This window comes from Loxodonta africana, chromosome 4 (assembly GCF_030014295.1).
Source record: "Loxodonta africana isolate mLoxAfr1 chromosome 4, mLoxAfr1.hap2, whole genome shotgun sequence".
Classification (NCBI taxonomy): Eukaryota; Metazoa; Chordata; class Mammalia; order Proboscidea; family Elephantidae; genus Loxodonta; species Loxodonta africana.
Window position 1 is genome coordinate 160,522,980 of NC_087345.1, and position 26,718 is coordinate 160,549,697.

The window sequence follows — 26,718 nt, forward strand, 5'->3', positions numbered from 1 at the left end:
GCAGGGTTGTTAACCAATGTCATACAACAATGTGTGTACTAACTGTTTGATGGGAAACTAGTTTGTTCTGTAAACCTTCATCTAAAGTAGAATCAAAAAAAAAATAACAACCTGGGGCCCAGATCCCCAGTAAAATCACTGTTTTCCAGATACTTTCTAGTGTATTTTTCAGGTCCTGTGTTTGCCCTATGTTTGTACTGAAGGAAGAAGTCCAAGCTGCTCTGAAGGCATTGGTGAAAAAAAAGGCTCCAGGAATTGATGGAATATCAATTGAGATGTTTCAACAAACAGATGCAGCGCTGGAGGTGCTCACTTGTCTATGCCAAGAAATATGGAAGACAGCTTCCTGGCCAACTGATTGGAAGAGATCCATATTTATTCCTATTCCCAAGAAAGGTGATCCAACCAAATGGGGAAATTATAGAACAATATTATTAATGTCACACGCAAGCAAAATTTTGCTGAAGATCATTCAAAAACGGCTGCAGTAGTATATCGACAGGGAACTGCCAGAAATTCGGGCCGGTTTCAGAAGAGAACATGGAACCAGGGCTATCATTGCTGATGTCAGATGGATCCTGGCTGAAAGCAGAGAATACCAGAGGGATGTTTACCTGTGTTTTATTGACTGCGCAAAGGCATTTGACTGTGTGGATCATAACAAACTATGGATAACACTGCGAAGAATGGGAATTCCAGAACACTTAATTGTGCTCGTGAGGGACCTGTACATAGATCAAGAGGCAGTTGTTTGGACTTAACAAGGGGATACTGAGTGGTTTAAATTGAGGGAAGGTGTGTGTCGGGGTTGTATTCTTTCACCATACCTATTTAATCTGTATGCTGAACAAATAATACGAGAAGCTGGACTATATGATGAAGAATGGCGGGGGCATTAAGGTTGGAGGAAGACTCATTAACAACCTGTGTTATGCAGATGACACAACCTTGCTTGCAGAAAGTGAAGAGGACTTGAAGCACTTACTAATAAAGATCAAAGACCACAGCCTTCAGTGTGGATTACACCTCAACATAAAGAAAACAAAAATCCTCACAACTGGACCAATGAGGAACATCATGATAAATGGAGAAAAGATTGAAGTTGTCAAGGATTTCATTTGACTGGGATCCACAATCAACACCCATGGAAGCAGCGGTCAAGAAATCAAAAGACGCATTGCATTGGGCAAATCTGCTGCAAAGGATCTCTTCAAAGTGTTGAAAAGCAAAGATGTCACCATGAAGACTAAGGTGCGCCTGACCCAAGCCGTGGTATTTTCAATCACGTCATATGCATGTGAAAGCTGGACAATGAATAAGGAAGACCAACGCCTTTGAGTTGTGGTGTTGGTGAAGAATATTGAATACACCATGGGCTGCCAGAAGAACAAATAAATCTGTCTTAGAAGAAGTACAACCCGAATGCTCCTTAGAAGCAAGGATGATGAGACTGCGTCTTACATATTTTGGACATGTTGTCAGGAGGGATCAGTCCCTGGAGAAGGACATCATGCTTGGCAGAGTACATGGTCAGCGGAAAAGAGGAAGACCCTCAATGAGGTAGATTGACACAGTGGCTGCAACAATGAGCTCAAGCATAACAATGATTGTAAGGATGGCGCAGGACTGGGCAGTGTTTCATTCTGTTGTGCATAGTGTCGCTATAAGTCGGAACCAACTCGACAGCACCTAACAACATTAACAACATGTTTGTCGGTGGGCAGAGATCTTAAAATTCCAAGTAGTGGAATTACTTTTTAATCAAGGCTTCCCATTTATATTATTATGGTTTAAATAAATGTAGGTGGATATATGCATGTTTGTGTGCGTATACATGCATATGTATGTATGCATATGCATGTATAAATGTGGAGAACCTTCAGAGGCATTAGAGAACTTGGATGTGAAGAGTTAGATGAAGCACGGTGTAAGTGGGACTTTAAAAATCCATTTCAAAAATAAAACCTAGCTTCATCACTTTAGTACAAAACTATAATTTACCTTCTCTAAAAATGATAGTATATATTCTCCTGCATCTCATGTACTCGAGCATCCATTTTCAGTTTTATTTAGACCTAAAGATGTTTTATTTTTTGTATTTTCATCCTTACCCTTACCTCTATCAGCATACAGCGAAAGTATTCTATGATCCTGGTGTTGAAATTATGAAATGAATCAATGATTCTTTACTAGATAATATACTTTAAAACCATAAAAATATTTATTGTCACTTCTATTTTGTTCAATTAAAAAAAAATTCTAATGATGTGTCAAAATAGAATTTACACACCATAATGGAAAAATGGCAGGTTTGGTTCATCAGGCTGAATATTTTGAATCTTTTGTTTTTTCCCTGTTATCACTCTCCTAAAAATTAAATGATTAAATTTTACTCTGTGATAAATTTTATAATATCCATTAAGAAGCAGTTTTGTCAAAACTTAAGATAAATATAGCAATGTTAAGTGAAAAGAAATACCTAAATGTTTACGGAAGATAATCAAGAAAGCTTAGGAACCATGAATTCTAGTCTTGTCTTGCTATTTGATTATCAAATAGAAAATTCTCTACTTCTTAACTCCAGTGATAAGATCATTCTCTCAAAAATCTTTGTTCAGATCAAAACTGGAGACTAGACAGCAGTCCTAAACTTACAGACATTTCTGCTTTGGAGGGAGAAAATGATCACTGTTTATGTATGTATATATGTTGTATGTATTATATATGTATATATGTATGTGTTATATATATTTATAAATACAGTATTGTATATATATCCATACCATAATATATATATGAATATATATACATACATACCATATTTTTATGCAAATAATATGCACCTTCCCTCCATGAGATATTTTCATAAATGCACTGTGCTTTTTTTTCTTTTTAACAGTAACACGTGGAAGAGAATTAGCAACCAAATCCATTGCTGTCAAGTTGATTCCGACTCACAGTGACCCTATAAGACAGAGTAGAACTGCCCCATAGGGTTTCCAAGGAACAGCTGGTAGATTCGAACTGCCAACCTTTTGGTTAGCAGCTGAGCTCTTAACCACTGTGCCACCAGTGCTCCGTATCACTGTGCCACCAGGGCTCTCTCTCTCTCTCTCCATATATATAGAGAGAGTCCCTCCTGTGCTAAGCATATTATTTACATTGTTTTATATCATTTAATTTAATCACTAAAATTACACTGTAAGGTAGATATTATTGTCCACGATTTACAGATGAAGAAATGATCACCAAGAGTAAATGTGGACACTGTTTAGTCATGGTGCTCTCCCACTATACCCAGGGTCTTCAGAATCCTTCTCAATGCAGCACTCCAAGTGGCCATTTCATGATGAATAATATTTTTCTTTTGAAACAAAACTATTAATATCTCTATAAAGAAAAAAAAATTTTTTTTTTTTACTATGCATCATATTGTGGTAAAGTAAGGTGACTATGTTGCTGAATATGGGAAATTGCCAATTGTTTAAAAAATATTAATATTGGTGAATTTTTTGGTGTGATAATTTTTACCACAATAAAATAAATAAAATAAAAAAGTGTAATGTTTTGAATCCATTCAAGAGATCATGATGAAGATTCTATTTTGGAAAATATTTTGTTCTAAAGTAAATGTCATATTGAAAACATTGATACATATTCATCATCAAAAATACAATAAAATTTCCATATAACATCATTCAATAGATGTACATTGAACCACCTGTGGTATGTACAGCTCTAGAATAATACATGATCGCATATAAATGTTGGTAGTAATACAATGTTAACAATTAAGATAATCATACAAGATAAAGAAGTAATGAATTTTCACATGAACGGTAATGACTGTAATTGATGGTAAGTGAGCTGGGAAGGGAGATGTAATATAGGCCTTGAACTGGGCATTAAGGGATGAGTATGATTTACCAGAAAGAATGGAGAAGAAAAGATCTACTGAATAGGATACTTGTAGCAGAAATCCCACCCTCAACTAGCTTAACCAACATGGCAGTCCCTACTATTTGCCAACCCATTTTTTTTGGTGGTGTTGTTCCTTAAAAACAGTACTCAAATTTTATTTGAGACGGCATTGTGACCAGCTATAAATGCCACCTTCTCCAAACTTCCCGTAGTTCCCAAGGGCCCTGGAACATGTTTTGGACAATGAGATACATGTGAAAAATTTTGGGAGGATATCTCTTCCAGAAAGAAAAAGCACAGGAAGAGAAAAAGCTCGCCTCTCCTTTATTCTTTTTTCTTTATGCCTTGAATATAGATGTGATACCAGGTAGTGTAGCAGTCATCATGCAGCCATAAATCTGTGATCATGAGGCTGAGTGATGGCAGAAAGGAAAGACTGAAAATGTGTGACACTGACTGCACAGCTGAACCACAGGACCAATCCTGAACTGCTTACTTCTCGACTTCTTGTTAATTGCGATAAATTAATTCTGTATGTTTAAGTTACATTTAGTTGAGTTTTCAGTTACTGGAGCCAAATTCATTTCTTGCTGAGACACACAGTAAGGAAAGTGTATTATCTTAAATAACAAGGAATCCAAAACCAAGGCAGCTCGAGGTGGTTAATTCGGTGGCATACTATTGCCATTAAAAGTATGAAACTGTATGGACTCCTTCCATCTTTAGGCTCTGCCGTCCTCAGATAATTGACTCTATGGGATCATATGACAACAATAACTTGAAAGGTTAGATAGGTGCCTAATGTTAGTGGTGGAAGAAAAACTCAGAAAAGGAGGGTGAGAATGGTTGTACAACTCGATGAATGTAATCAATGTCACTTAATTATACTTGTAGAAAACTACTAGACTGGGTGTATGTTTTGTTGTGTATATTCTCAACAACAACAAAATAAATACACAGTAAAAAAAAAAAAATCAGTTCCTCATAGAATCTCAAAAAGCCTGGTTATGTCTGCAAGTTATAAGGAAGGAAATAGTAGAGAAAGTGAAATGGAAGGGGGTGGAAAATTTGTGGAACTCTGAAGGAAATGAGGCTGTGGAACACTCAGTAGCAGTATTTTGATAAAGAGTTGATTTCATAAGCAGAGGTTAGCCTTAGAAAAGAGAAAAGAAAAAGTAACATTTTGAGATGGGAAGAATAAAATATAAGGGAATTAATCCTGATTGTATGGGCATCTTTACAGTAAAAGTTAAAGTCATATACTAAAAAAGGTGGGACAAGAGGGACACAGGAGAGTCACAGGAGATAGAAATGGATGTGGAATAGTTACTGTAGAGCCTTTGTGTCAGGGAACCATTTACACAGAAAGGCAATACTGCAGAACCTGCACTGGCATTAGTCTAAAGGATTTACGCATAATGGCTGTCTTGTATGCACCTGGGAAGATTCCGAATGTTTGTAGTTATGTTGGCTAAACATCTGGAGGACTGAATTTCTCACCTTTACCTGCATATTACAGCATAAAACAAACATATTCTATACCATATATACTGACGTGACAAGCATAAAAAAAGATGTAAACCCACTGCTGTCGAGTCAATCTTGACTCACAGCAACCCTATCAGACACAGTAGAACTGCTCCATAGGTTTTCTAAGGAGCGGCTGGTGGATTTGAACTGCTGACCTTTTGGTTAGCAGCCATGCTCTTAACTACTGTGCCACCAGGGCTCCAAAAAATATATATAGATAGATAGATAGATACAGAGCACATAAATAGGCATATAAAAATTATTGAACTGAAAGTCATGTAGGGTGATTGAAAGAAATATACGTGATTAAAAATGTTTCTAGTTTTTAGGGAAAAGATACCATGTGCTTGAGCAGTGAAATGCTGATATTTAATGGCAATACTCTCAGGGATCCAGAAACTTTCCCCTAAAAATATTAAAGTTTTATTTGCTGTATTTTTTGGGCATCCATTTTAACAGTGAGGTTTTTATTTTTGTTTCTGACAAAGTTTTTCTGTGTAAGTTTTTCCCTGCTAACATTAGTTTTATGTTTCCAAGAGAAAGTTATGAATAAGAAACCAACTGAAGAAGAAATGTCAAAAATAACACAAACTTCATCTTTCTAAAAGGAAAGGAAAAGTCAATGACAATTTCAGCTGACTCACACTGATTAGACTACCCAATCATTCATTCTGTCTGTACATCAGAGTCAGTTTTTTCAGTGGTTGCTCAAAAGTAATAACTGCTGTGCAAAAAACTAAAGAATAATGAAAGCCATGATGTCAGAATGTTATGATTATGACACTTTTCACAGATAACTAAGAAGCATACACGGTTATTATCTATTAGTTTCTCTCATTGTGATTAATTTTTAATGACTTATCAATCAACTCTCTCAGAAGAGAACTTCTTTCATTATTTAGTGACTAGCTCTGACATACTTTGTGCCAGTTATCGGTATGATACACCAAGATGGTCTCTGTCCTATACAGTTCACTATTTCTCCCATAGGTTCCTTTTCTTTTGTAAATGACTTTGTGTCTCTAATGGCCTAAGCTGTTCAAACATTAGAGTGAAGGGAGGGACTAAATTAAACGTCTAGAAAACCCAAGTTGTTTATTATTCACACTGAATTCTTTGAATTGTTGTCATAATGTGATGTTCATTGTTACATGTGTAGACACGGCTTTATTTATTATCTATAAAAATTATAAAACAATCAATCTATACAGCTTCTTTATGGATAAATGACAATATTCATGCACTGCTTCTAAGCCTTTTGATAGAAAAAAAAATCTACAGTTTGTTACTGATATGGGGGCAGCGACAGTTCAGTGGTAGAATTTTCACTTTCCATGCAGAAGACCAGAGCTCAATTTCCAGCCAATGAGCCTCATGCGCAGCCACCACTGGTCTGTCAGTTAAGGCTTGCATATTGTTATGATGCTGGACAGGTTTCAGTGAAACTTCCAGACTAAGAAACCCCTGACCAACTACTTCCGAAAATCACCCAATGAAAACCCCATGGATCATAACAGTTCCATCCATAACTGATCATGGAGATGACACAAGACGGGGCAACATTTTGTCCCATTGTGCATGGGCTCACCATTGAATTGGGCCAACTTGACAGGCACTAACAACAACAACAACTGATATTACTATTGAGTGAAAATGCCCTGTGTCTTAACTTTCTTAGTGCTGCTCTGACAGAAATGTCACAAGTGGGTAGCTTTAACAAACATAAGTTTATTTTCTCACAATTTAGGAGGCTAGAAGTCCCAGTTCAGGACACTGGCTCTAGGGGAGGGCTCACTCTTAGTTCATTCTGGGAGAAAATTCTTTTCTCAGCTTCTCTAGCCTAGGGTTCCTTGGAGTTCTTGCGTTTGTAGACTGTTCTGCCTCCATAGTCTTCAGATAGTGTTGATCTTTCCGCTTTGTCTTCTTTCTTCTGTGCCTAATCTGTTGTTGTGTGCCCTCCAGCACATTCCAACTCATAGTGACCCTCCATAACAGAGTAGAACTTCCCCATGGGGTTTCCTAAACTATGAATCTTTACTGGAGTAGATCACCAGGTCTGTTCTCCCATGTAGTCGATGGTGGGTTCCAACCTCTGACCCTTCAGTTAGCAGCCTAGTGCTTAACAACTATGCCACCACGGCTCTTTATCCACATGTATAGGGGTTAGTATTTACAACACATATTTTGGGGGAGGGCACAATTCAATCCATAACACCTGGTTCTGTAAATTTATTTGTAAATAATTAGAATATGTAAATAGTAATTTTAAGTCATCACAAACGTAGTGTAATACAAGTGCGATATACATTTCTGGAAAATTACATTAACTTTTCTTTTTCCTTAGGCCAGTATACAAGTACAATAGGAAGCTGCAATTTTGAAACTTTAGGAAACTGGACCACAGTTTGCAGTCTTACTCAAGACTCCCAGGACAACTTGGACTGGGTCATTGGCAAGAGAATTCCTGCTGAAGCATTGAACCCAGATGCTGATCACATGCCAGGTAAGCCGAATAGGAATGTCCAAGCCAAATAATCCACTGGGCTGGAAATCTGCTTTAGTCATTTGAGTGAATGTCAAAGTGGGTTGCTTGTGTCCACAGGGGGATGTAGCTCAATAAGTTTTATCGAAGGAGGGTTAATCCTTTCTCTTTTAACTTCTGAGTTATTGAATAGACCCAGAACTGACAAGGAAACACAAGTGACATTTTAAGAAACTCACAGATTTCATTTCCTCTAACCTAAAGGTGTTCTTCAAAGACCTCAGTTGAGGCAGGAGTGGGAAAGGTAGCATTTATTTAGGTGAATGCATACAATAGGGAAAGGTATAGAACTGGTGATCTTAAGAATTCTGCTGCCACAGGACCACTCAGCTGGCCAGTAATTCCATTCTAGTCACTCTGAAGCCTGGGAGCAAATATGTACAAGGTGATGAAGTGAAGGATCAGCTAAGTCTTGACAAGTTTTATTTTTTGCCACTGTTTTGAGATCAGTAAAATCTTTAATGGTTTTACAGTTAATAGAGCCAGAGCAGAAGTAAGCTTGTAATCTTATGACTTATACCCGGAAGTCCTGGATACCCAGTACTAAACAAAGGCAATCTAACTTTTCTTAGAGAAAAAAAACAATCTAAGATATTTCTCAAAACAAATGAAGCCTAGTCAAAGAAAAAGATTATACGGAATTAAAAATACTTTTTCACAGGAAAAATATACGATATTGGCTCAGGTATTTTACGACTACTGGAAAAAGAATATTAATTTTATTGCTTACATATTTCAAGCAGACTGAACATACTATGTTTAATCTCAGTATCAAAGTTCATTTTTGTTTTAAAGTTGCCCTCTGGTTGTATATTAGGGATAAGAAGCAACATGCTTGAGAAGTAAAATGTTAATATTTTATGAAAATACGCTCAAGGAATCAGAAAATTCCCAATAATAATAATAATAGAACAGGGTGGAGATTCAAGAAAATGCGTCCACTAATTAAAGAATTTAGTAACAGTGATGCATATTTTAATTAATTGGGGAAAGATGTATTACTATGTATTACATAACGGGTTTCCACCTGAAAAAAAAAAATAATTAAACCCCAGTCTTACATGCAGAAATAAATGCAAAATAGATTAAAGATTTAAATGTAACAAATAAAGACAATAAAACTCTTACAACAAAACAGAAAGTAAAATGTGCAATTTAGAAGCAGGATCTAACTTCCAAAATCCCAGAAGCTAGAAGAAATGTGCATACTTGATCACATGAAATTATAGCTTTGGTCTAAAAATTTTATGAACAAAATCAACAGGGAAATAATAGGTTAGAAATTGTTTTCCTTGCAGATTACAATTATGATATATATTTAAATAATTCTTACAAACCCAATAGAAATGGCAATTTTAACAACAAAGATTTGCATAACCAATTCACAGATGATCAAAATCAAATTAAAAAAAAAACAAACCGTTGTGTCTGGTTGATTTTGTCTCACAGCAACCCTAAAGGACAGAATAGAACTGCCCTATAAGGTTTCCAAGGCTGTAATTTTTACACAAGCAGACTGCTGAAATTTTCTCCTGTGCAGCGGCTGGTGGGTTTGAACCACCGACCTTTTGGTTAGCAGCCAAGTGCTTTAATCTCTGTACCACCAAAATATTAAATGACACTCAAGTTCACAACTCATCAGAAAAATGCAAATTAAAATAATAAAAAGTCTGGGAAATACCTTTAGAATTTTCAATTTTCCCCTAGCTGGCAAAATCGGCCCCTGTAGAGAACCTAGAGGAACCGCAGAGTCCAGTTGTTGTTGTTGTTAGGTGCCCTCCACTCGACTCCGACTCATAGCTACCCCATGCACAGCAGACTGAAACAGTGCCCGGTGCTCAGCCATCCTTAACAATCGTTGTTTTGCTTGAGCTCATTGTTGCAGCCACTGTGTCAATCCACCTCGTTGAGGGTCTTCTCTTTTCCCCTGACCCTGTACTCTGCCAAGCATGATGTCCTCCAGGGACTGATCCCACCTAACAACGTGTCCAAACCATGTAAGACACAGTCTCACCATCTTTTCTTCTAAGGAGCATTCTGGTTGTACTTCTTCCAAGACAGATTTGCTTGTTCTTTTGGCAGTCCATGGTATATTCGATATTCTTCACCAACACCACAATTCAAAAGCATCAATTCCTCTTCGGTCTTCCTTATTCATTGTCCAGCTTTCACATGCATATGATGCAATGGAAAATACCCTGGCTTGGGTCAGGTGCACCTTGGTCTTCAGCATGACATCTTTGCTCTTCAACAGTTTAAAAAGGTCCTTTGCGGCAGATTTGCCCATTGCAATGCGTCTTTTGATTTCTTGACTGCTGCTTCCATGGCTGTTGATTGTGAATCCAAGTAAAATGAAATTCTCGACAACTTCAATCTTTTCTCCATTTATCATGATGTTGCTCATTGGTCCAGTTGTGAGGATTTTTGTTTTCTTTATGTTGAGGTGTAATCCTTACTGAAGGCTGTGGTCTTTGATCTTCATTAGTAAGCGCTTCAAGTCCTCTTCACTTTCAGCAAGCAAGGTTGTGTCATCTGCATAATGCAGGTTGTTAATGAGTCTTCCTCCAATCCTGGTGCCCCATTCTTCTTCATATAGTCCAGCTTCTCATATTATTTGCTCAGGATACAGATTGAATAGGTATGGTGAAAGAACACAACCCTGGCACACACTTTTCCTGACTTTAAACCCATCAGTATCCCCTTGTTCTGTCCGAACAACTGCCTCTTGATCTATGCAAATGTCCCTCATGAGCACAATTAAGTGTTCTGGAATTCCGTGATTTGTTATGGTCCACATAGTTGAATGCCTTTGCATAGTCAATAAAACACAGGTAAACATCCTTCTGGTATTCTCTGCTTTCATCCAGAATCCATCTGACATCAGCAATGATATCCCTGGTTCCATGTCCTCTTTTGAAACCAGCCTGAATTTCTGGCAGTTCCTGCAGCCATTTTTGAATGATCTTCAGCAAAATTTTGCTTGCATGTGATATTAATGATATTGTTCTATTTTCCACGTTCGGTTGGATTACCTTTCTTGGGAATAGGCATAAATATGGATCTCTTCAAAAAAAAAAAAAATTTTTTTTTTTTTTCCAGTCAGTTGCCTAGGAAGCTGTCTTCCATATTTCTTGGCATAGTCGAGTGAGCACCTCCAGCACTGCATCTGTTTTTTGAAACATATCAACTGATATTCCATCAATTCCTGGAATCTCGTTTTTCACCAAAGCCTTCAGAGTAGCTTGGACTTCTTCCTTCAGTACCATCGGTTTCTAATCATATGCCACCTCTTGAAATGGTTGAACATCAACTAATTCTTTTTGGTATAATGACTCTGTGTATTCCTTCCATCTTCTTTTGATGCTTCCCACGTCGCTTAATATTTTCCCCATGGAATCCTTCCCTATTGCAACTCGAGGCTTGAATTTTTTCTTCAGTTCTTTCAGCTTGAGAAACGCCGAGCATGTTCTTCCCTTTTGGTTTTCCATCTCCAGCTCTTTGCACATGTCATTTATAATACTTTGTCTTCTCGAGCTGCCCTTTGAAATCTTCTGTTCAGTTCTTTCACTTCATCAATTCTTCCTTTTGCTTTAGCTGCTCAAAGTTCGAGAGCAAGTTTCAGAGCCTCCTCTGACATCCATCTTGGTCTTTTCTTTCTTTCCTGTCTTTTCAGTGACCTCTTGCTTTCTTCATGGATGATGTCCTTGATGTCATTCCACAGCTCGTCTGCTCTTCAGTCACTAGTGTTCAACGTGTCAAATCTATTCTTCAGATGGTCTCTAAATTCAGGTGGGATATACTCAAGATCATATTTTGGCTCTTGTGGACTTGCTCTGATTTTCTACAGTTTCAGCTTGAACTTGCATATGAGCAATTGATGGTCTGTTCCAGAGTCGGCCCCTGGCCTTGGCCTGACTGATGATATTGAGCTTTTCCATTGTCTCTTTCCATAGACGTAGTCAATTTGATTTCTGTGTGTTCCATCTGGTGAGGTCCATGTGTATAGCCACCATTTATGTTGGTTGGTGAAAGAAAGTATTTGCGATGAAGAAGTCTTTGGTCTTGCAAAACTCTATCATTCAATCCCAGTGTTGTTTCTATCACCAAGGCCATGTTTTCCAGCTACCAATCTTTCTTCTTTGTTTCCAACTTTTGCATTCCAATGGCCAGTAATTATCAATGCATCTTGATTGCATGTTCGATTAATTTCAGACTGCAGAAGCTGATAAAAATCTTCTATTTCATCCTCTTTGGCCCTAGTGGTAGGTGCGTAAATTTGAATAATAGCCGTGTTAACCGGTCTTCCTTGTGGGCATATGGATATTATCCTATCACTGACTGCGTTGTACATCAGGATAGATCTTGAAATGTTCTTTTTGAGGATTATGCAACACCATTCCTCTTCAAGTTGTCATTCCCAGTATAGTAGACTATGTGATTTTCTGATTCAAAAAGGCCAATACCAGTCCATTTCAGCTCACTAATGCCTAGGATATCAATGTTTATGTGTTCCATTTCATTTTTGATGACTTCCAATTTTCCTAGATTCATACTTCGTACATTCCAGGTTCCAATTATTAATGGATGTTTACAGCTGTTTCTTCTCATTTTGAGTCGTGCCACAGCAGCAAATGAAGGTCCTGAAAGCTTTACTCCATCCACGTCATTAAGGTCGACTCTACTTTGACGAGGCAGCTCTTCCCCAGTCATCTTTTGAGTGCCTTCCAATCTGTGGGGCTCATCTTCCAGCACCATTTCAGACAGTGTTCCACTGCTATTCATAAGGTTTTCACTGACTAATGCTTTTCAGAAGTAGACTGCCAGGTCCTTCTTCCTAGTCTGTCTTAGTCTGGAAGCTCAGCTGAAACCTGTCCTCCATGGTTGACCCTGCTGGTATCTGAATACTGGTGGCATAGCTTCCAGCATCACAGAAACACGCAAGTCCTCACAGTACGACAAACTGACTGACACATGGGGGAAAAGTCCAGTGTAACTTGTTAAACCTACAAAATGCAATATCATATAGCCACTAAAAAGAGCATTTAATGTATGAGTTGGAATCGACTCTACAGCACGCAGCAACAACAAATCTGTCCGTAGATAGCTCCATAAATGATTATGTGAGCATGGAGAAAAATTGAAAGGATATATATTTGTTTATTAACATGGATGACTTTGGTGGGTGATGGGGTTGGAGTGGAGGAATGGGGCTAATACATTTAAAAACAGAAAGAAGTAAGTAAAAACAGGAAATGCACATCAAAAGTAAACCTAGCAAGTATGATGGTGGCACAGTCATATTTTCGTGGAAGATGTGAAGGTGGAAATTTTTAAGTTTTCCCACTTAAAAAGTCTGAACTATTGCTTCTCAATACAATAATACTCACTTTTTCTTCAATATTTATTATTTTTTACAATTCTAAATAACACACCTCCTTTTTCTAAAATTTTGAAAATATAAATAAGCAGGAAAAACAATTGCCAGTAATCCCAGCATAGCAATATAATCACCAGTAAGCTCTGTATTTGTGTATCCTGCTATTCTTTCTTTATATAGGTATTTTCTAATAAAAATAAGTTCCTACTTGATATAAAATATGCATGAGAAATTTATATGTTATGAATAATTTTTGACAATGTAGTCTTAGTTATAGCATAGTATTTTACTTTTGGGTTCTATCTTAATTTATGAAATTATCTAGTGGTAAATTCAAATTATTTTCTAATAATTTGACCATAATAAACAGCACAATGAATATATATTTAGGTGAATCTTTTTTACTTTTATAGTAATTCCTTAGGATAAATTCCATGTTTGTCTTCCTTGACAAATGGTGAGAAATTAGTGAATTTTTATTTTTGTGACTAAGTTCAGGTATCTACTATGTAGGTATACAAATGTGGTAACATCTACAGTGGTCTTTCCTTATCCTAAGACAGTATTTGAAAACCTCCAGAGCATATCTGCTGGTGTAATGTTACTGATGGTACAAAGGGTATTGTAAGCTCAGTTTAGGAAGAAAAAAAAAAATGTATATAATCAATAGCCATGAGAATGGTTCCATCAATTGTTCAAAAAGAAAAATCTGAGTGAGTAATTGTGACCTTTTAATGGAATAATTAAGGACTATTAATGGGAGTATTTATTTTCTTTTTTGAACTTCTAAAGCTTGTATAATTTCATTAAAAAAAAGTTTAGTTATTTATGCAATATTGCCTACAAGGAATGTTGTCCATAAATAAAGAAAAATAAGCATACTGACAGAATGGTTTGTTATCCTCCATGTTAATCACTATTTGAGAGAGTATATTTTTACAGATTTCTCTCTTCAAAGCAGCCTGATTGTATCATCCCTGCTACCCTAATATGCCTCAGTGAACTTGTTTTGACATCTCTAAGACAATGGGCTGCTAAATAAATTGTAAGGGAAAAACAAAATTCTTTATGAGAAGGCCAACAGATTAAAAGAGGCTACAGTCTAAGCATCACAACATCACTGTTAATTAAAGCTGTGGTTATGGGTCTTTTCATTTATTGCTACCAAGATGAAGAATAACACATACATAAGGAAGACATTTTAGTGCTTATCACAAGCCTATTTAAGAGCCTTTTTGGGGTCATTGTGGAAGATGTATAGAGAAACTAGAAACATCAATTCACTCTTTAGTCTGCACATAGAGAGTGTTTACTTTTAATACATATGGGATTTAACGGTGAGAGTGACATTTGCATGACACAAATCAGCCCAAGTATAATGCACAAGGCGGCTAACTTTTTTTTCCCTTTCTTTTGTAACTTTATTTTCTTTTTGGTGGTATAATTGACCATCTCCACAATTAGACGATAAACTCCAATAGGGCAGGAGTCACAGCTTGTGCTATTTTTATATTCCCTCTAGCACTTAAAATAAGATTGACTACACTTGATAAATGCTGTGTAATGCCAATGTTACGTAGATCTATCCCCTACTGTATTTATTAACAGCAAAGTATTTTCAGTTAGTCAATGCAACAAGCACTTTCTGAGTACCTACTAAATGCCAGGCACTGTGTTGGGAGCTGAGGGCGTGAATTAATTAGATATTTGTATGATAACTGTGGAATAGAATAATCTGCCTGATATAACCCACGTTTCCCATTGTGCAATTGTATATTAGAACCAGAGATCAAAAAATAGCGCCAAATAATCTTAGTAATACCAATACCCTAACGTGTATTATAGCAGTTGAAGGTATAAAGCGCTTAACAGATATAACTTACTTGAAACTTGGTTGACAGTGCCCTAAAGGTTAGGCAGGTGTTAACTGTACTTCTTATTGGGAAGATAGGACAGATATTGTCATTTCTTCTCTAGAGTTAAGGAACACAGGAAGCGAAATCTTTCCTTAAGTCCGTATGATGAAAATGACTTAAAATCTCAGTGTATGGAACCTAGTTCAAGTTCTTTCCAGGAGAGCACTGCACACTTACCCTATATATACAGCTAGTGCTTGAATCCCCTTGACTTCTAAATTTGGGCCACTTAATTGCTCTTTCACGGGAGCGTGTTGGTTCAGTGGTAGAATTCTCACCTTCCATTGAGGAGGAACCCAGATTCAATTGCCAGCCCATTCACCTAATGGACAGCACCATCCTTCTGTCATTGAAGGCTTGAAAGTTGCTAGGATGCTCAACAGGTTCACAATGCTTCCCAGGCAGCATTTTATTCCATTGTGCATGGGGTCACCATGAATCAGGGGCCAACTCAAGGGCAGCTAGTAACAACCACCTCTCTTTCATTCTAGGCTTATACCCTCATCTCACCCTGGTCTCTTACAGAGAAAAGGAAAACTCCCATATTTATTTCCTTTGGAGGGCTGGGGCTAGGACAGGGATATGGAATTAGATCTATAAAATTAAGGCCTAGCTCACATGTGTACCAGAATATTTTTCTTGGATTTATTCCAATCTTATTTTTTTTTTATTCACACACATACACACACACACACACACACAAACATACACATGTACACACACAGAAATAGACAATAACAGTATTAGACACATTTTTCAAATTTGCAATAAGTGGACCAGAAATTGTTAACGTTTTCCTAGAAGAGGGGGAAAAAAAAAAGGATGAGATCAGACTGAGTGGAGTAAAAGCTGAAGAAATCACAGCGCAGACAGAGCAACGTGGTTCACTGTAGTTCTTCCCAAGAACACTACACAGGTATTCTAAGATCAAAGTTAAAAAATACCAAGAAACATTGAAAAGAATTCCTCAGAAGAACTCAGCAACAGCACTCACAACACCTGGGACAGTTGGGAACTTGGCCCTGTGCCTCATATTTCCCACCAATGATCAATGCTTCCAAATCCAGCTTCTCACAGAAGAGGTTTTTTCTCTCAGGATAAAATCAGAAAACTGCTGTCTGAAGAAAACTGGGATTATAATGGGGATGTTACATCCTGAAAAGGAGGCAAACTCATGCTTGGGGTTCCACAAGATCAACAACATAAGATCAGAGAGAAACAAAAAGATAACTCTCCCTGTTGTTGTTGTTGTTAGGTGCCATTGAATGGATTCCAACTCATAGCTGCCCTACGCACAATAGACCAAAACACTGCCCGGTCCTGCTCCATCCTTACAATCGTTGTTATGCTTGAGCTCATTGTTGCAGCCACTGTGTCAATCCACCTCGTCGAGGGTCTTCCTCTTTTCTGCTGACACTGTACTTTGCCAAGCATGATGTCCTTCTCCAGGGGCTGATCCCTCCTGACAACACGTCCAAAGTATGTAAGACCCAGTCTCACCATCCTTGCCTCTAAGGAGCATTCTGGCCACACTTCTTCCAAGACAGATTTGTTCATTCTTTTGGCAGTCCATGGTATATTCAATATTCTTTGCCAACACCACAATTCAAAGGTGTCAACTCTCTTCTTTCGCCTTCCTTATTCATTGTCCAGCTTTCACATGCATATGATGTGATTGAAAATACCACGGGTTGGGTCAGGTGCACCTTAGTCTTCAGGGTGACATCTTTGTTCTTCAACACTTTGAAGAGGTCCTTTGCAGCAGATTTGCCCAATGCAATGTGTCTTTTGATTTCTTGACTGCTGCTTCCATGGCTATTGATTGTGGATCCAAGTCAAATGAAATCCTTGACAAGTTCAATCTTTTCTCCATTTATAATGATGTTCCTCATTGGTCCAGTTGTGAGGATTTTTGTTTTCTTTATGTTGAGGGGTAATCCATACTGAAGGCTGTGGTCTTTGATCTTCATTAGTAAGTACTTCAAGTCCTCTTCACTTTCAGCAAGCAAGGTTGTGTCATCTGCATAATGCAGGTTGTTGATGAGTCTTCCTCCAATCCTGATGCCCTGTTCTTCTTCATATGGTCCAGCTTCTCGGATTTTTTGTTCAGCATACAGATTAAATAGGTATGGTGAAAGAATACAACCCTGACGCACACTTTCCCTGACTTTAAACCCATCAGTATCCCCTTGTTCTGTCCGAACAACTGCCTATGTAGAAGTTCCTCTTGAGCACAATTAAGTGTTCTCGAATTCCCATTCTTCACAGTGTTATCCATAGTTTGTTATGATCCACACAGACGAATGCCTTTGCATAGTCGATAAAACACAGGTAAACATCCTTCTGGTATTCTCTGCTTTCAGCCAGGATCCATCTGACATCAGCAATGATAGCCCTGGTTCCACATCCTCTTCTGAAACTGGCTTGAATTTCTGGCAGTTCCCTGTCTATATACTGCTGCAGCCATTTTTGAATGATCTTCAGCAAAATTTTGCTTGCATGTGATATTAATGATATTGTTTTATAATTTCCCCATTTGGTTGGATCACCTTTCTTGGGAATAGGCATAAATATGGATCTCTTCCAGTCAGTTGGCCAGGAAGCTGTCTTCCATATTTCTTGGCATAGACAAGTGAGCACCTCCAGCGCTGCTCCTGTTTGTTGAAACATCTCAATTGCTATTACATCAATTCCTGGAGCCTTGTTTTTCGCCAGTGCCTTTAGAGCAGCTTGGACTCCTTCCTTCAGTACCATCGTTTTCTGATCATATGCCACCTCTTGAAATGGCTGAATATCAACTAATTGTCTTTGATATAATGACTCAGTGTGTTCAAATTAATTCAACTGTCCCTAGGAATGAAATATTGGGACATTGCACTCTGCTTGTCTGCCTACTCTTGACCTCACACCAAGTAAAGTTGTTCTTAACTTTTGCTGCATATTAAAATCATTGGGGGAGTTTAAAAATTACTAATATTAATATCTGGAGTTGAAATATCTAAAAAATACTAATGTTTGAACCTCATAAAGGTTCTGATTTAATAGGTCTATGGCGTGGACTGGAGTTCCTGTGTGCACACAGTTAATGTGCTCAGCTGCTAAACAAAAGGTTGGAGGTTCAAGTCCACCCAGAGGCACCTTGGCAGAAAGGCCTGGTGACCTGCTTCTGGGAAATCAGCCTCTGAAAATCTTATGGAGCACAGTTCTACTCTGACACATATGGGTCACTATAAGTTGAAATCAACTTGACAGCAACTGGTTTCGTTTTGGGGTTCTTTTTAGTGTGATTTGGGCATCAGGATTTTTAAGAACTCCCAATAAGTTTAAAGTGTGTAGTTAAGGTTGTCAACCATTGCCCTGTAGAAAAGCCTGCTTGTCTATATGACCAACCCACCTATACAACACGTACAGTTCATTCTCTAACTCAAAAGGAGGCCTGGGGGAAAATAGTTCTGTAAAACAACATTGGAAATTCTTTCCTGATACCTATACTAAGCAATAAAATTTTTTGCCAGTCTACTTAAAAATCCATAAGTTCATAGTGTCTTAAAAGTATCATTGATCACTTTTGGAAGTCTCATACTGCTAGTTTCAATACTAATTACAAATTAAAAAAAATTACAAAGCTACAGTAATTAAGAGAGTCTGGTACTGACATAAGGGTAGACCAATGGATCAATAGAATAAAATTGAGGGTCCATAAATTAACCCTAACATTTATGTTGTTGCTGTTCAGTGCTGTTGAGTTGGTTCTGACACATAGTGACCCTATGTACAACAGGACGAAGCACTGCCTGGTCCTGAGCCATCCTCATAATCATTATATTTGAGCCCATTGTTGCAGCCACTGTGTCAATCCATCTCATCAAGGGTCTTCCTCTTTTTCACTGACCCTCTATTTACCAAGCATGATGTCCTTCTCCAGGGACTGGTTCCTCCTAATAACATGTCCAAAGTATGTGAGACGAAGGGTCACCATCCTCGCTTCCTATGAGCACTCTACTTGTATTTCTTTCAAGAAAGACTCGTTCATTCTTCTGGCAGTCCATGGCATACTCAATATTCTTCACCAACACCATAAGGCATCGATTCTTCTTCAGTTTTCCTTATTCTTTGTCCAGTTTTTGCATGCATATGAGGCAATTGAAAATATCATGGCTGGGGTCAGGCACATCTTGGTCCTCCAAGTGACTTATTTGCTTTTGTACCCTTTAAAGAGGTAGGTCTTTTACAGCATATTTCACAATGCAATGAGTCATTTGATTTCCTGGCTGCTGCTTCTGTGGGCATTGATTGTGGATCCAAGCAAAATGAAATCCTTGACAATGTCAATCTTTGCTCCATTTGTCATGATGTTGCTTATTGATGCAGTTGTGAGGATTTTTGTTTTCTTTATGTTGAGGTGAAATCCATACTGAACTCTGTAGTCTTTGATCTTCACCAGCAAGTGCTTCAAGTTCTGTTCACTTTCAGCAAGCAAGGTCGTGTCATTTGCGTATCCCCAGTTGTTAATGAGTCTTCCACCAAACCTGATGCCCTGTTCTTCTTCATATAGTTCAGCTCATCAGATTGCTTGTTCAGCACACGGATTGAATTGAAATGATACAACTCTGATATACACCTTTCTTGATTTCAAATCATGCCTTACCCTCTTGCTCTGTTCAAAGAACTGCCTCTTGGTTTATGTACAGGTTTGTCATGAATACAATTAAGTGTTCTGGAATTCCCTTTCTTCAAAATGTTATCCATAATTTGTTATGATCCACACTGCTTTTGAATGATCTTCAACAAAATTTTTCTTTACTGTAATACTAATGATATTGTTTGATATTTTCCACATTGTGTTGGATCACCTTTCTTTCCATCTGCTTTTGTTAAGGCCATCGGCTTGTGGTATTGCTGTTATAGCAGCACTAGATAACTAAGACAACTGGTACTTTTAAATCCATTGTTGCAGCTATTGTGTAGTGCCTTCCAACCTAGGGGACTCATCTTCTAGCACTATGTCACAATCTTCTGGTCTTATCCACAAGATTTTCACTGGCTGATTTTCAGAAGTAGATAAACAAGTCATTCTCCCTAGTCTGCCTTAGTCTAGAAGCTCTGCTGAAACGTGTCCACCATAGGTGACCCTGTTGATACTTTAAATACTGGTGTCATAACTTCTGACGTCATAGCAAAACGTAAACTACCATGGTATGGCAAACAGATAGACAAGTGGTGGAGCTCATCTGTAGCTACTATATATTTTTTCAAATGCTAGCATGATCAGCTAGAGATTTCCGTTTTGCTGCCAAAAAGCAATACTAGTCTCAAAGCATGAACACTTTCCAATCATCCACACAAGTCATTTGAAGTAGATATCCCAACCAAATTTTATCAAATTCTTCTGCTTGTGGAGAGACAAACATAATCTTGATTTCTGTTTTTCTTTCCTGTCTTTTGGTTTATTTGTCTACTGTTATTTACTCCCTAGAATACTTAGTAATTATCTCAGGTAGGACCCAAATGAATATATATATATATATATTTTTTTTTTTTTTTCCTTTTTTAGAACAAAGTGTATCATTTCGCTGTCAGACATGGTGTTCAGTGAAAACCATGTGAAGGAATCAATTCTTCCAGAATTCTTGTGGGGCAAGAGTAAACCCTGGATGATGAATCTGAAAATCTTTCAGATTATTTTATCAGCTCACAGTTATGCAGACGTCATGGTTTCTCTAGCAGGAATTCACAAAATTCACACTTATTCATAAATTTTATTCCTTGTTAAAATAATTAACCGTTACATTTACCCCGTCTGTCTTCTGAAAACCTTGCTTCCTTATATTTATTTTCCCTTTTTAAGTATCTTTAAATTCCCCCCTCTATAACCACACCATACTCTTAACTTTTGCACAATTCTCTCATACTTTCGTTAAAAAAAATAATAATAACCTCAACCTAGATGCCCTTCTAACTCTTGTTGAATTTGCATCTTTATTACAGATCACAATTCCTGACATATTGTATCTTCTACCTCACTGTGCACAGCTTCTTTGTTTCCCTAAAATACGTATTCTGCAAAAATATTATTTCTTCACAATTATTGGCCAGTAACTCTTTATCATTGATCTAGACACTGGCGAAGTAAAAAAAAAAAATGCTTACAAAGTATAGTCCCTGCTCTCATGGAGCTTCTTACTCTAGCTCTTTCAGAGACTTAAATGATCTCATAATCACCATGGGCCTAATTCTTCCTCTGTTACATATCACATTACTAATCAATCCATACCTTCTTGAAGTTTTCACTTGGCTTTCATTATTTTTTTTTTTTTTTCGTTACTAAGGACTGTGGCTCTTTCCCTGATGTTATGTTTGCCCTTATTCCTTTTTCTTCTTCCTCTAAAAACCTAAATGCAAGTTAGTATTTTGAATTTATTTATATCTTTTTCTACACTTTTTTCTGTTCAGTATTTTTATTCTCTCAGTGCTCAAAATTTGCTAATTGCTACATGTATCTACACTTATTTCCAAATTCCAGTCCCACATTTCCAATCGCTAGCTAGACAGCTGCCAGTATCACAAAGTCACCAATCCAAACTCAAACGTACCTTCCTTTCAGAATGAATCTCTTCCTCCTGAACCTAATATTTCTGTTACTGTCATTATCATTTGACACCTGTTGCCAAAACATTGTTAACACTGTTAATTCACTCTCAATGTCAAGTTCTGTTAACTCTTCATTCTCTACTTATTATATGTGTTCCTGTCTTTTATTTATATTTCTGTCATCTGAATTTACTCTTGGGCTATTGCAGAACTTAAGGCAACTAAGTCACTCCTAAGCTGGGTCACTTTTCATTGATGAAGGAGCGATACTCTTAAAGACATCTGAAATGGTGACCCCAGGTCTTCCAAATCATCAGAGGCTCTTCATTGCCTTTTAGATTGGTATTCAAGGCCTCACATGTTCTTCCCAGAGCTTATCTTCCAAACACTACATTACTGATAACTTTTATTGTTAGGCTCTTTTGTGTATGTTTCGTATTTTCCTCACCATATGTTGTCCATATTTCTAACATCCAAATGCAAGGCATAGTGCCTTAGATGTAGTAGATATCCAACCAATAACTTCTGACTGTCTTATTTCCACTGCTTGAATCATCTTTATAAATATTCCTTAAATTTCCCAGGAGTGTAGCAATTTTTTTTTTTTTTGTAGCAGTAATCTGCAGCTATGTTCTAAATACGTGGATTGTATCATTTAATCTTACCAAAGCCCCATGAAGAAGAAGTACCTACTATTGTGATCTTTTATTGCTTCTGAGTCCTAAACAATTTATATAAGTTGCCCAAGGTCACACATTTAATAAGTGGTAGCATCAGGATTTTTTAGCATCAGGATTCAAATAGAAGCCTATGGCTTTTGTGCCCTCAAGCTTAACCACTGGACAACCCCACCCACCATTGCTACCCATTGCACATTCACTAAAAAATCTGATAATACCTTTTTCTGTTTCATCGAAGATCAAAATTCTTCTGTTCTTGCTTACTTTCCACACACTTCAGGTGAAATGGATTTAAAACCTAAACAAAGTCAAAGCTCTTTTATTATAGTAATCATTTAACATTTACCTAAAGAAAAATGTTATAATTTTTTTGTTAGTTTTTCTTTCCTTCATGACTTCAGAAATAGGTTTCTTTTTAATTTCAATTTAGCAAGTGAAATCTAGTTTCAGAAATGTTGTTAAGCCAGTGCCTGCTTGCAAAGGCATCTTAACAAGAAAATGACGCATAAAGAGATTCCTCAGGTTTCCTCGAGTATGAGGAGCAAAAGATTGAAAATCCCTTTTCTCTACCTAGACTTAAAGGAAGTGCCAACCAACTGCATTTATATATCATCTTTCTGTGGTTGAGATATCCTTGCTGCTGAGTAAATTAAGAACTTTCAAAATAAGATGAATCTATTTTGAGTTGGCATGTTACAACCAGAAGCTTCATTTTTAGGTCACATCTATGCATCCTGAGGGAAAAAAATACAGTACTGAATTAACCATACCAAACATATTGCCATCAACTTGATTCTGACTCGTAGCAACCCTACTGGACAGAGTAGACTGCCCCTTAGGGTATCCAAGGCTGTAAATCTTTACAGAAGCGGATTTCCACATCTTTCTCCTACAAACGGTGGTGGGTTTGAACTACCAACCTTTGGTAAGCAGCTGAGTGCTTAACCATTGTGCCAGCAGGGCTCCTCAGTACTGAATTAAGGTACCCATAAATAGCATTAGAAGCCCTGGTTCTGCTAATCCAAAAGTCGGCAGTTCAAACCCACCAGCTGCTCAGCAGGAGAAAGATGGCAGTCTGCTTCCATAAAGATTACAGCCTTGGAAACCCTAGGGGGCAGTTCTACTATGTCGGAATCAACTGAACAGCAGTGGGTTTGGGTTTTAAATAGCACTAGAAGAAGACATTCGGTTGTAAAGTGTTGTTTTTAAATAGGTAATAATTACTCTCAGAAGAAAATAAACTGTTGAAAAAAGTATCAATAAAAAAAAAAAATACCAAATCTAATCATCAGATGGAGCCCTGATGGTGCAGTGGTTAATAGCTACAGCTGCTAACCAAAAGGTTGGCAGTTTGAAACCACCAGCTGCTCCTTGGAAACCTTATTGGGTGGTTCTACTCTGTTCTATAGCGTGGCTGTGAGTCAGAACTGACTCCATGGCACCTAACAACAACAACGATCATCGTACAGCTCTTCAAAAAGCAAATGCAAATCATTTAACAATAGATATTTCTGGCAAATATATTAAGAAAGTTTCATTTGACTTCAGAGGCACCATATCTGTGGCTGCCATTTAGACAACTTGGAGGAAACTTTTGTTCTGTCTCTGAGCATGTTTATGTTTCATAGCCTTTAAAAATTGCAGACGCAAATCGCTACCACCCTGGAAATCTGGGGGGGAAAAATGAAAGTATAAAAAGAGATTGAGGGCATTTCAACTGATAGTCATTATACACCCTTCTATTTTAGAGTGAGGGACAGGCAGAAATTATAGAGGATTTAGAGCCAAGGGGATGAAGTCTGACTCTGAAGAAGGGAACATTTGTTATTTTGAAAGAGAGGCAATATTGTGTGGCATTTTAAAAACCATTAGGCAGCTTTATTTTATGAGCAGGAAAAAGGAGTAAAATTACTTACAATTTAAAGCTGGGAGTGAATTCAGATCACTTGAAGTGGGAAATAGTCTTTTATGATTTGACCCTAGTGCCAGTGAGTACAATTCGTCTTAGGGCATTGGATCTGTCAAAATATAGCTTTCTTTTAAAACTACTAACTGTCTTTGAAAAAATAAATGTCAAATTTATTACCTTATAGTACAATAACTCAGTGAAGCATTTCCAAAAATTCAAGATTGTAGCTAATTACATCTAAAGGACAAATTAGAGTCTTTGCTGTCTGCTGGTACCAAAGTGAAGCAGAATGTCGATGAAGCACAGTTCTGGGCTCTGGGTTCTGAAGGTGCCTAATATATTTTTGGCATTCTAATGCTAAGACAATGGTGATTTGAGCAATGTTCACTTTGATGTTGGGTTGACACTATTTGACACTGACTGCTCCCCAATTTTCCAAGTTGTGTGCATTTCTAAAGAGTTTAAGGAAAAACTATTGAATATTAATAAGAAGCCTCTATCTAGTGCCTGCTTTAGGCTAATTAAGATGTGAAATATAAAGTCTGTACCCTAAGAATCTTAAGAACTTGTAATCAAATAAAAAAGTACTAAACTGAAAGTGTATAGGAAATATTAGGAGGCTGAGAATGGAAGGATAAAAATCAGACGTGTATGCTGAGTACTGTATCTCGTAGTACTTAATTAAAGTATGATGTAGTTTATGAACTTAATGGAATAAAGCCTGACCTAAAATATTAATTAGTTTTTTTTTTAATGGTCAATAGAAAGCTGGAAAATAGTGTAAAAACAAAGAAACAAACAAACAAAATCCCACTTTTATGAAAATCTATCTCACAAATGTTGTTGGTCATTCGACAGAGTCACATATAAAAAACTGGTTTAATGATCATTCACCATTAAATTATAGACATGTTGTGGCAGTTAAGACTTTTAAACTTTATTAGTTGCTCTAACAGTTTCTGAACTTGGTATGGGAGGCTAGACTGACCTTCCACCAAGGTTTTTGCCAGATATAAATAGGTTATTCTCAATGAAGCAACTGCGTTTGTAAATGTTTGAAAGTGGGTCTAGTCTGAGCTTGTTAGATAACGAATGAGTCTACTTCTGAAAGTATAATTCAGTGTAAGGTTTTATGACTGTGTGATCCAGTACATCGTTCCCGGATAATTCATGTAATTCTATTAATAATTTCAAGAGGCTAGGCAACTTTTCACCTTTATGACTCTCAAGAAAAAATATGGCATTGCAGCAAGTCTGTTTCACTCACAAAGTCGAACTTAGATATTCTAGAGTTCCAGAATCTCCAAAGACCAAATGGGCAATGGCAGGTATTAAATTGCCAGACATAGTTTTGCATTCTTAAATTTTAAAAATGGATAAAATTTCACATTTACATACATTAGCGCCCCAGCCAGGACAGGAACCAGCTTACTGATTTTTGTTGTTGTTGTTGTTGTTGTTCCACTGTAGAATTTTATAAGACCGAAATTGAATACGCAAATTATAAGAGGCCAGGCAGGGTATGCTTTGAACACTCAGCCCAGAGTCACCTAACTAATAATTGGGATTGCTAGCTTTGATCTTGAGCCTGGCATGACATTGTTTGTCTTGCACCAAAATAAAATATGCTGTAATTAAATGGTAGATTATCACCCCCAGGGAATTTTATATGTACATGTTTTTACATTGAGTTTCATCGTGTAGCCCTAACATGCAAACGTTAGATTTACTACATTCCTTTTGATGCTGTCATGTCTTTGCTGAGCTGGTTTTCAGTAGCTGCTATGTTAAAAGTAAGTGCTGGAGAAAATGAATATGGAAGAGGAAATGAGGTTGAGAAAGTTCAATCTGATTTCATGATCTGAGAATTCGGGCAGTGCCCAAATTGGAAGGTAACTGTGACTACTTAAGAATGAATTTAAAATGTTATTTTTTTCAGTGTTTATGTATGATTTTTTCAAATATCTATGATGTTATTGGAATACTAACACTTATTAAGTTGGTGAGAGTTGAGTACTTAATTAAAAAAAAAAAACTTACAGATTTCTTCAGCTTCAAGTGATGTGAAAAAATTACTGCGATAGTAAAGACACTGCCCTGAGTGAGTTTGGGACACTATGTAATAAAGGCAGTGATTAAACATGGAGCAGTTGGTTAGACTTACTTCCAGTTACTTTACAAACTTAAAACATGCTCTTTAAAAATAAATATCATATTACTAAAATTATTCAAAAGAAACATCTGAATAAGTG

The 26,718-nt window shown here is 37.2% G+C and overlaps 1 protein-coding gene across 1 annotated transcript in view; it reads left to right on the forward strand.

Annotated features, from left to right (window-relative positions):
* MALRD1 (MAM and LDL receptor class A domain containing 1) overlaps positions 1-26,718 on the forward strand; it is a 956,759-nt gene that overhangs the window by 698,333 nt on the left and 231,708 nt on the right. The window contains exon 31 of the mRNA XM_064284901.1: positions 7,796-7,954. Within this exon, the coding sequence (XP_064140971.1) occupies positions 7,796-7,954 (159 nt within the window). The remainder of the gene's footprint in view (positions 1-7,795; positions 7,955-26,718) is intronic.